Source organism: Myodes glareolus, chromosome 2 (assembly GCF_982192425.1).
Source record: "Myodes glareolus chromosome 2, mMyoGla1.1, whole genome shotgun sequence".
Taxonomy (NCBI): domain Eukaryota; kingdom Metazoa; phylum Chordata; class Mammalia; order Rodentia; family Cricetidae; genus Myodes; species Myodes glareolus.
This window is the reverse complement of record NC_142027.1, coordinates 75,591,950-75,604,163: the sequence shown is the minus strand read 5'-3', so window position 1 is coordinate 75,604,163 and position 12,214 is coordinate 75,591,950. Positions and strand designations below refer to the sequence as shown.

The 12,214-nt window shown below is 40.7% G+C and overlaps 1 protein-coding gene across 2 annotated transcripts in view; it reads left to right on the top strand.

Moving 5' to 3' along the window:
* Window positions 1-12,214, top strand: part of Tprg1 (tumor protein p63 regulated 1) — a 139,762-nt gene that overhangs the window by 24,998 nt on the left and 102,550 nt on the right. For both annotated transcript variants that reach the window (XM_085685370.2, XM_085685371.2), the window contains one exon: window positions 4,277-4,507. In XM_085685370.2, coding sequence (XP_085541496.2) covers window positions 4,277-4,507 — 231 coding nt within the window. The remainder of the gene's footprint in view (window positions 1-4,276; window positions 4,508-12,214) is intronic.

The following is a 12,214-nucleotide window of genomic DNA, read 5'->3' as shown; positions in this document are numbered from 1 at the left end:
AAGCAGTGGTAAGGTTATTTTACTGAATCTTAAGTAAAGGAGAAATTCCCTCCTAATCTTGCTACTTCAGAGAATTGGAATCGTCTTTATTCAAATGCCAATTGCTGCTTTGCATTTTTTGGGTTATTTGGGTTTTTTTGTTATTATTATTATTATTTTTAACTCAACAGCTTGTGTTCTATCTTCTCATGTTGCTGCCCCAGCTTTCTGGATGATATTTTTAATGTCTGCCCCATATCCGTTGGATGTACATAGGAGTCTTTGCCAATTAGATGTTCAGTGTTCAGGTAGTTCCACCAAGAATCAGCAAGTGATATTATAAGCCTTTCATTCTTAGGTGATCTCCACTACACAAATTCTCCAGAATGAAAAGACTTGGCCAACAGTGGCCTCATGATGTTTTTTCCAAGCCCCGAGTGTTTAGCTCCCTACAGTACTGTAGTGCTTTAACTCAAGAACTAAAGGCTGAGATCAATTTATTAGGGTATCTACTGGAACTATGATCCTCTCCCGTTCTAAGTGGCTCTCAATAGGTCTGTCGCCAGGCAAAATTGCACAGCAGAAGCAATGGGTCATTTGATTGAGGCTGTATTTGTTATTGGTATTGATTTAAGTCCTTTTAGTGTTTCAGTACATACAAAGTTTCTAAGCAGAGAGGAGAGGGCACTCTATTCACTTGGCAGTTCTAGGGGCTAAGGGCTCAGGAACCAAATGGAATGGGGATGCTTATATAAGTACCTGGCCCCCTCTAGCTGGAGTGGAGAAGCTGCCAAAGAATTTCATTCCCAGTCCTTGGAGACGTCCTCAGGGTGGTCGCGGAACCTCCCAATTCTCAGCAGGAAGCCTAGCTCAACGTTCCAAGGTTTATGGCTTTAAGAATGCAAATGGGGCTGAGAGATTCCTCAGTTCCTGGAGCTCAGACAGTTCCAACTCTGAGCACTGCCTTCCCCAAGTGTTTCCAGAGAAGACAGCCTGAGGGAGAGGAAGTGGTGCTAATTAAATCCTCCCTCTGTTTTCCAGGCACGGGAGCCTCCAGCAGATGTCTGTTGTTAGGCGTGCATTCACAGAGTGCGCAAATACAGAAGCAGGCTTCCCTTCCCAGTGACACAAACCTTCCTTCATGGGAACTTTGGAAATGCATTTCCTTCCAACACCCACTGTAAAGGAGATGACCAACCGGCATAGACAGAGCACAGAGCTGCTAGCAAGGCCACAGTGCCTCTCTCTGTGTGTCTCTCTCTCTTTCTGCCTGTCCTGTCTCTCTGTCTCTCTGTCCCCCCCACACCGTACCTTCTATTCTCACAATAAAGGTCAGTTTCAGCCTTTGGGAACCTGCCTTTATAACATTACCTGGATATTCAAGGAAGGCCTTCCCGTTAGCAGGAACCTTGACATTATGGTGGGCAGGCTGGACTCAAAGGCAAGCCAGCAGAACTGCCAAGTATGCCTTAGATGGTGCCTCCCTACTCTGCATCCTCAGAAGGGTTGGTGTGGAGGAACCAAAATGTCCAGAGTTGTGAAGGTCAGTTGAGAGAAAATGGCAAGTGATCTGCATACGGTAATCCAGGAGTTTCACCAACTGTATTTTCTACTGAGTTCAGCCTCCTCAGAGTGACATCCACAGCTTCCGGTGACAGCTCTGTTTACTCCTACCATCCTGTCACAAGCGCTAATAGCACCTTCTTATGCTGAAGTACTTAGAGTTAGACAACGCCCTCACACCACTTCAAGTGGAGAGGTGTAACCAAAGTCCATTGACCTCCAATAGGGCTCCGACGGCCGACCAAAGAAATGATTCCATCCAAGTCTACCTTAGTGGACTTTATTGAAATTACGGTAGCGTAGGCGAGGTTTCACTTCATGGGAGCGTGGTTGGCTCACAGGTAGTGGCATCATAAACGCCCACCCTAGGATGAAAACTATCCACCCCCCCCCCATCCACCCACCCCCCGCGGCTTGCAGCATAACTTGCTGCTTGCTTGGCTGGCTGGAAAGTCCCCTCTCCCAGCAGTTGTTACTGCTTTTAAATCCTTGGCTAGGAGCCTTGTGACTTTTTAACTTTCTGAGCTTCCCCAGCCTTGGAAGCCCTGTGAGCATCTCTCCTCCCTCCCTCCCTCAGACAATGTTTCAATTAGGAGGAAAGGGCTGGAAGACGCTGTGGGTTCCTGCTATTTTTACATCTCTTGAATGTTCTAGTTTGTCTCAGTTTTAAGGGTGAAAATATGCTGGCAAACTAGGCCTCCCCCCACTTTCTGGCATTTCACAAGAACCGAGGAAAGGGAATTAGAGCCACCTTTTATTTGATTAAGGACATAAAGGCAGCTCTGAGAATAAGACGTCATTCCTAATGGTGAGCTAGACACGGGGCCTGCTTCCAAGACACATTAGTAGCTGGCCTCCTGGAAAGACTATTGGACAACTGGACAAAGTACTTAGCTTAGGTACAGGCAATGTCCTTATGTAGCTTCTTTGCTCTGCTAGGAAATAGAATGCTAGATCAGGCGGACTTCATATTGGGCCTACATATTCCTTCTATTTTTACTATTTTATTTTTTTTAAAAAAAACTTTATAAATAGGAATCAATTTATCATTTTTACTTAAATATTAAATGATTATTTTGTTAGTACCCAGAAAGACAGAAAATGAGAGAGGTGCAGATAACATCATCATGAAAAGAGAACAACTTTTAACATTTGATTTTTTTTCAGTTTCAAATATTGACTATCCATATATGTACATGCATTTGCAAATACATGTGTGATAGTTTCTTCCTTTCTCTATGATTGGTTTTTAAGACAATTGAACATTACGATTCATATAACTTTCTTTTTCTATAAAATATATTTTGGATATCTTACTATGATAAAGTATACTTCATATTTTAAGAGCTGCATTGTGTTTGACTCTAAGGCATATGTTTCATTTGGCCAATTCTCTGCTAGTAAATACTTAGTTTTATTTTAGTTATTTGCTATTAAATGCAAGGTTGTGTGAATGCTTAATGTTACTATTATCATAAACAGTATTTCTCTACTAGCCATAATTGTAAGTGTTACAGCTCTGAAGGGAAAGGTATCCTGGCAGTCAGGAACCAAGGAATACCACAAAATCACCCTGCACATTAAGCCTCAAACAAGAGGTTTATTGGGAAAGAGTTAGAGGGGCCTACCTCTGCTTGGGTTAGGAGCAGAAGAACTGAGCAAGAGGCAGACTTTTATAGTGTTTCTTGGGGGCAAAGCATCCCAGGGTGGGAATTGGTGGGATTTCAGGTCCTAAGGTTGGGATAAACCCAGGGATCGGTGGGTTTTCAAATCAGAAACTCAGACCTGTTATCCTACAATAATGATGTGATGAGAGAACTTATGGACATGGAATACATGGGATTTTGTGTGTGTGTGTGTGTGTGTGTGTGTGTGTGTGTGTGTGTTTGGAATTTTTTCCAAACTATTTCCTTAAAATAAATTTTTAGAACTGGGACGTTTGATTTGAAAATACGCCCGTTCTGGTTGTCCTCTCTTAGCCAGTGTTCCGTTGCTATGAAGAGACACCATGGTCACTGCAGCTCTTATAAAAGGAGCCCTTTAACTGGGGTTTGCTTGCAGCTCCACAGGCAGCAGGAAGAGAGAGAGACACTGAGCCTGGATTGGGCTTTTTGAATCTCAAAGCCCAATCCCTAGTGACACACTTCCTTCAACAAAGCCACGCCTATTCCAACAAGGTCACACCTCTTTATTCTTTTCAGGTAACACCACTCCATGATAACTAAACATTCAAATATATGAGGCTATTGGGGTCACTCTTATTTAGACTACCACATGTCCTCACACCAAACCCTGGAGCTGATCAGAGCTACATTGTCATTGCTTTTCACTCTTAAATATAAACAAGGCCAGGTAGAGTTTTAGACAAAAATGTCAGAAAATCGCGAAAAGGAATTACCTTGGAGTAATCTCATGGTACATTTCCCTTGTTCTGTTCTTGTTCTTGTGTTAAAGGTAAGGGAACAGAGTGATTCTCAGTTTCCTTTCTCTGTCCCGAGAGTTCCCGCTTCTCTCCTCTGGTGAAGGCCCTGCACACAGATGAAATTTAGACGCCTGTGCTCCTTGCCCTATCCACAGGTGCCTCTGTTTGATCAAAGTGTGGCTGTTTCCCATTAGGGAAGATCTTTTGCTGCAGTTCTTCGGTTATAACCTCTTTTTTTTCCACAGCCTGGGTACAGACAGCATGCTTTGTCCTCTAATGAAAGGGTTGTTTCTTTCTGTTTGCTTGTTTTAGGCTAAAGAAATGTCAACGATTGGGAGCTTTGAAGGATTCCAGCCAGTGTCCCTGAAGCAAGAGGGAGATGACCAACCTTCTGAGACTGACCGCTTGGCCATGGACGAGGGGGACTCGGGCAAGAAACCAGGACAAAGGCGGATCTCAAGACAGCCGAGCGTGACTAAGTCGACGCTTTACCCCAATCCGTATCACCAGCCCTATGCTTCACGAAAGTACTTTGCTACCCGGGTAAAACCGCGATTTTAAATGCTCTCCAATTTTTTCTTTTGAAATCTTACAATCTTTTCTGTACTCCATTGTGCCCAAGTTTTACACATTTTTATAAACCTTTTGTAATAATGGCTATAATGTTCATGTAGTTGTCCTTACCTCCACTGTACTGCTGAAGGGTGTAGCTTCAGCAAGCCAAGTCTCTGGTTTTTATCTCTTAGAGAACCTCAAGGAGATACGATTCCTGTAACCTCTATATATTTGTGTGTATGGTCCTCCTCTGAGGCAAACTTTGACCCCAAAGAATTAATGTTTAATGACTAGAGAATCTCTAACATGGTAGCTAGAATGTAAAGCTGTGAACTTTGTTTAAAAAAAGACAGACTGTGAAGTGGAAAATGGTGCTGAGACTGAGCTGAATCTCAGGGTGGATGCTGGGATGCTGGGATGCTAGGATGCTGGTGTTGTATCATGGGAGGAAGAGCTTGAAACCCTTAGTTTGCAACAGTAGCATGGGGCTCTGAGTTCTCACTTGAGCAGTGGACAAGAAAAGGAAATGGATGAGGATAAGGCTTATGTACTGAGTATAAAAGGCTGCTATTAAGTTGCTGGCAGAGATAAAGTAGAACGTAATTCCTGGATATTTTTTTCATCTCTTTGTGTTTTCATTTTTTTGTACTTACTGATATTTTGCAATTCTTCAAAGTTCTTATAAATGCTCTAGCCATAATTTATGGGAGGGAAATAGGGGAATGTGAACTATGACAGCAAATAGAGTTCTCATGAATACATGGGACACCTTTTTCTTGAAAAATAACCCCCTTCTTTTCTTTCCTTCCTTCCTTCCTTCCTTCCTTCCTTCCTTCCTTCCTTCCTTCCTTCCTTCCCTTTTTCTTTCTTTTGTGTGGGAGTGTTGTATACAGGGCAGAAGACAGCTTTTGGAAGTCGATTCTGGCTTTCTACTTTGAGACAAGTTCTTTCTTGTGGAGTTCACCTCTACTCTGGTGCCTACTCCAAGCCAGCAAGCATGAAGGCTTCTGGCCAATTGTCTTGTCTCCACCTCCCACCTCCCAACAGAAGTGCTGGACTTACTCATGTGTCCCCCAATGCTGAGATTTTTGTGTGGTTTCTGGAGATCCCACTCAGGTTCTTTGATTTGTGTAACAAAGTACTTTTATCTGATTGGCCATCTCTCTGACCCTTCAAAATACAGTTTTCAGTCCAATATCATAAGTAATTGGAAGTCAAGAATCTGAGACTATTTACAAAACTTAACAGATCCTGATTTGGTGACTTTAATGATATATACCTTTGTTTAAGATGAAGTTCTAACTAAAGCAACTGAATGTGTGAGTGTGAACCCATATGTGTGTATTTAAACATTACGTAGACTCCTATGTGCAAGGCACTTTGGTAGGTGCTATGTTATCTGTGTTTATGTGAGTGTTTTTTGCATATGTCAAGCATATGGTCTGTTTTCCAAAATATGTGAACTTTATTGAATATGCAAAGTTAAGTTGAGATGGAACTGCGAAGGAAATGTAAGCATCCTTTGGAGTTTTGGGAACTTGATAAGGATGATGACAGCGTTTGCTGAGAAAATACAGAACAGTGGTGCAGAATAGGGGCCAGGGATGGAAGCTGGTGTAGCTATGAAAGCAGGCAGAAAACCTATGCACAGCTCCTTTCTTTGCTTGTGATGGAAGTCCTGAAGCTGGCGTAGGTAGGGCAGTTGGTTGTTTAGAGTAGGAACAGGGAATATCTTCATGGCAAAATTCCTCTTGGTCAAGTAGAGCCCATGGGGGAAAACTGACCTCTGCCACCAACTGTAATCTTAATGGCAAGTCACGGTTAGAAGCTATGCCTTTGCCAATGCATCAGGGAGAGGAGAATCTTAGGGAGGACGTAATGGAAGGAAATGTTGGTATTAATGCTGCGGCTTGCCAGCAAATGAGTCAGGGCAGTAATTTCCTTGACCGTGCTGTAGTGCATGGTGACCTGAATTGATCTTCAGCAAATAAGACAACTGGTTTCATGTCAGCCTTTCGAAATTAATATGGATGTCTCTGCAGCTAACTCCCATTTGGAAGCAAACAGGGAAAGCAAAGCTAAATCATGTAGTTCTTATTTAGATGAGCTGACACGGACCCATACTAAATGGATGAATATGTAATAAATGTCATTAGATATTTACAGTTTCTTAAAACAAACAAACAAACCATGTGGCTTTATACAATCCTGTGGGGCAGGCAGGAGAAAACAAGCCATCTTCGTCTTAAGAATAAACATATAGGAGGCTGGAGAGATGATTTGGTAGTCAAAATCACTTATTGTTCTTTCAGAAGATCAGGTCTGGTTCCCAGCACCCCCATGGTGGCTCACAACCATCTGTAACCCCAGTTTCAGGGGGAATCTCATGCCTTCCTCTGGCTTCTACAAGCAGCAGGCATTCACATGCTGCATTCGCACACATGCAAGCAAACTACTCATGTGTGAGATATAAAAATAAATCAATCTCGTTTTTAAGAGTGAGCAAGTTTCAGGTGAATGGAAGCACCTAAATTCAAGAACTTCAATGTCCACTGCTCTTCCTAGATGATCACCATATATTGCGTTAAAAAAATCTGTCTAAATGAGGGGTGAGGGTTGTACTACTTTCTTAGTACAAAGATAAATATTCAGGAGATACTTGGTGCTATGTCCCTTTCACAAAGTAAGATTAGTGGGGCCTTTAGCCTCCCCACCCATGAATTCTTAGCCATGTTTATGGACATGATTTCCTTCTGTTAAGCAGGTCTTAAATTCAACTGAGAAGCTGCTGGCTGTCCCATGACAGCCAACGACTGTTGTCCCCACTGCATAGACTAGTCATTACTGTAGCTCACAGGGTTCACAGCTGCAAAAGACTGTTGATGGATCAACTCCCTTATTAATCTACAAAGTACCTCCCAGTTTCTTAAAAGCTACCCAATAGGGAAGACGTTTCAAGGTCAGTATGAGCTTGGTTTCTCCAAGTAAAATGACCAAAGTGATGTTTTTAGCAATAAACAGGATCTTACCATTAAGTTCTTGTGGTTGACCAAGAGTAATGACCTTTCTTGATTTGTGGAGCTCTGGAAAATCCGTAACCAAAATCTCAGTAGGAAATATCCCATACTTAGCACAGGGATTTTTGTCTGATTACCTTTATATTCTGGGATGAACATTATCCCAATACACATTTATTTTTTAAAATAAATGAGAGAATGGTCTAGTTTTGCTAGCTTGCAAATCAAATCCAAGATGTTTTGATTAAGAAGGCAGAAGTGTGAGGGTGTGTGTGTGTTTGTGTGTACATGCACATGTATGCATGCACATATGTTTGAGTCTCAATTTCTTTACCTGAGAAGTATAGATAAAACACAAGTTTTGGAAAGAGCCCTAAGTGAACTTTGTCAATATTCATAGAGTATACGACACATCTATAAACATTTCAAACATTGTTATTTTCAGTACCTCTCCTCTCTTATTTTTGCTTGCGTCCCCAATTCTATAAATGGTTATAGAAACGGCAGCAGGGTGCCTGTGACCTCGTCATCATCTCTGGGGTGAGATATAAATGTTGACGTAAGGGTGTGTAGCAGGAAAGAGGAGGATGGCTGGCTTTCTCAAGGAATAATTAGGGAAGACCACGATGCTTGAAGTTTCAGACGTGTGAGAGTTATCAGAAAGTGATGACTTCCCAGATCTGAAGTGAGATCTCAGATGCCACGGTCCAGCTGGTGAACAAATTAGATTCTGCGTTTCTGTAAACTTTCTGCCAGTACTGATGTGCTCTTGCTGCTCAAGTGACTCATTTCCAGCAACACAATAGGGAGTGAGACTTTCCTTTCCCAAGAATCTACTGAGCAGCAAACTGAGGGTTAGAACCACTCTCCGGGCTACCGATGTGTAGTCCCGTGGTTCTCTCTCACAGTCACAGTGAAGTCAACTTCTGCCGAGCTAAGAATTTAAGGTATATGCACGGCAAATTAGGAAGAACACTGAATGAATGAGTCAAAACAATTGTTGCTGAAGTATCTTATTAAAGGACTTTAGGATCATAACCCAAGAAGTCATTTATTGATAAAAGATTAGAAAATATAGATAGGCTAAATAAAAGTCACTGTAATCTCACTGTTCAGTACTAAATAAACAATCTATTGCATGTGATCTTATACATTTTAGGGTGGATCTTTTTTGCTTTTCATATATTTTTTTGTGCAATTAGAGTTATATGCTAAGTATTTCATATGGCCACAATATTTTTGTGATATCATTTTTTAAAATCAGTTCCATAGAATCCCATATTGGGAATATATACTGCAATGTGTTTAATTTTAAACTCAATATTTAGACTATTTTCTATTCATATCATTGATCTAAGGAAGAAAGGTATTCATTGGCTTTCTGTTTGTCGGGTGCTGGGAATTGACATACAAGGATATAAGGAGGAGAATGATCAAATCTATGAGTTTTAAGATGGATTTGCAAAGAAATAAATGGCATAGATATAGGAATTCTTGACAAATAAGTGTTCACTTTGGCATAGTAATATCAGACGTTATACCACACACCTAAGTATTAGATCATAAGATAAGTTATTAACCTCTTAAAACCCTACTGCGGTTAGCTGGCCATTATTATTATATGTGAAAATTATGCCTCTATGGCTTTGTTTAAGATAACTTCTAAAGTACCTGAATGAATTATTTCTTGTCCAAAGTCAATCAGCATCCCTAGGATCATGCCATGTCTGGGAACCATATGTGCAATGCAGGACTCCTGACATTGTCTCTGGACTACATATGACCTTAGGACATGAGGAGGACCTTAGGAGGTCCCAGAAGTGAAAGTTTAAAACCCTCACTCTCAGTCCATTCGCATTCCTTTTCTCTTGTTGTAATGTGTCTGCTATTATTGCTTAGATATATCTAAAAAAAGGCCTCATGCCTTCTCCGAACAAAAGTATCCCTCAAAGCTAATAACTTGAGGTATATTATGATAATCATCTTGGTTGTGAAGACTGATGTTCAAAAGCAACTTTTTTATGAAAAGAACAATGCTTAGCCCACATGGAAAAAGATATTTTTAAACTCCCTGTGGGGCTCTGTATTTGCAGATACCTTATCAGAAAGTTGAAAGCGATTCGAGATGGAGAATTATCTCTAAATTTATACTAGAGAATGTAAATTACATACAAACTAATGGGACTAAAACTATTTGATCTTTTAATATTTAATTAATGGTTCCCCATGGCCTTTTTATAGCCCATGTTCTATTGTGAGCAGCGAGACTTTAATAAGCAGGTTCAGGACTTCCCATTGTGTAGTGAGATGCCATTGCTTCCATGACACTAATTTGGCTTTCATACTCTCTCTCTCTTTCCCTCTCCTCTTGCTAGAGGGTTCCCGGTGACTTGCCCTCACATTGGGAACAAATACATTTATTAGTTTTATTATTATTGCCTGTGTGAACTTCCATTTAGTTGAGAAAATAAACAGCTCACTGGGCAAGAGGTTGTTCAGCTTCCATTGTGTGAAACTCCTTGAGGAGGGTCATAAAGATGATTTGTTCTTTTGTGAAAGCAGAACCCCAGCAATGATGCGACAAGGTGAATTCTCATATTTTTTTTTCAAAAAAAAAAAATACAAACTTTCTTTTCCTTTACAGATCATGGCCAATTGAGCTAATGCTCTTACTTATGTGTTTGTTGCAAAATGGCCTCTGTTTAGCCATCATCAGAGCCACAAAAGAAATGTGAGAGACAGAATAGAGACTCTGTTTTCTGAGCCACCACTTTTTTTTTCTGCACACAAGGAGCCTAATATGAAAACACTGACAAAGTCGAGGGTATTGTTTGGGTCAGCGTTGACCCTGGGCTGGCCTCGATTGTGGAAATGCATGGAAATGGATATGCAAGTCTTTGCAATTCCCCCAGAAGGTTTGCCTTGCCTGTAACCTCACAGGGCTAGAATGTAAGAGACAGTAGAGTTACTGTGTTTTGTAAGATGGTGCATTTGATCATAGTTTCCTATTTGTCTTAGACTGCAGTCTCAGAACTAAGTGCTTACTTGCATTAAGCATTTGGTCCTTGAATCTTGGTATGATTTTTCCCTTTTCTTTATCATAAGCAATAATGAAAATGATGGTCAAGCCTTTCATTATTTAGTGTTTGTTACTGTTTAAGGTACAGGGTCCCATGGGATCTCCCAGTAGCTCAGTTACAGTAATCATTATCCCAACAATCTACCAAATTCAGAAACTAATAAGGAACACCATGTAACTTCCCGTGGATTCCAGAGAGCCATAAGGATAACTGAGACCAAACCTTGATATCCAAGACACAAAGTGCCTTAAATTTTTTATCCTAAATTATTAGATTTAAATTTATTAAGTAAAAAGTATTAATTAGCAATAATAAAAGTAAAGGGAGCACATTCCTGTGTCGGGCTACATTGTGTTCTGTAGTCTAGAGAAGGGACCCGAGCAGAGCTCACACTGAGAACAAAGAATGGTGCAATGACAGAGCTGTCGAGGGCATCACAGCTTTCCATAGATAACACACTTCAGGGGTTAGCTTTTGAAAAGGTAAACAGGAAAGCATCACTTCCATGGTCAATTTCCATCTCCTGCTTTGCCATCCTAAGGAAACCATCATTGATATGTTTTATAGACCTCTTTATGCTTACTTTAGCTGTGTGTCAGCCAACAGGAACGTAATTACTCCACATATTTCTGCATAAGGAAGGCAGCCTACCTTACCCTCTACTGTTTTACTTTTTTATCAATATACTTTGTGCTTCTATACCTTAGCTATACTGTATTATCTGAACAGATTCTATAATACCCTCTAGATCAGTGTTTGCATGTTGCTCCTCGTTTATTGCTGTCTGCAAACAAGGCTGCAAAGAGTTCTTCATTCATGCCATTTTGAACAAGTGCAAGAATTTCTGAAGCATAATTTCATAGAGATATACCTGGATCAAATGCAGACCATGCTTCATTTTTATGCATTTGGAAATTGCTTTTGGTATGGAAGATAGTAAGGTTTTAAAGGTTCATACAGTATTATATTCATCTCACATATTTTCAGTGAATTGTATGACATAAAAACATTCAACAAAATGCTTATTTTAGGGTTATTTAATTACTCTCCAATTCTACTTACTGTTTTTTTTTCTGAAAAGTATTGGTTCTATTACCAAGTTATATTTGTGAGGCTAAAATTATGTAAAGAATGTATGAGAAAATACCACCACTGAGTCACAAATCAGAGCATTGTATTTCGGAAGACTTTGGAAAGTGGGCCCCGGAAGAATCGGAATGCCTCAGAGGAATGTAAGATTGGGCAAAGGGAGAACTACCAGGAGGCTATAGGGAACTCCCTTCAGGTTAGCCTGAGTGCCTGCAGGGTTCCTGGAAATGAGTGGCCTCAGTATTAGCTTCTCGGGCGGCAGTGGTAGGTATATTGACTGAAACCCCAGAAGTTCCTGATTTTATGGCACATGGCCTTCAGCCAGCAGGAAGTGCCAATATTAGCTTCCTGGCCAGCCTTAAGCCAGCTGCAGACAATGACACACAGAGAAAAATCTTTCAGTGTGGTAGTTGGCTCTCCAGCTCAAGATGAAACCCAGTATAATGATGGAGCCAGGATCTTTGGTAATAAAAGCTATGATCACATTTTCTTGAAGATCCATAGAGCTT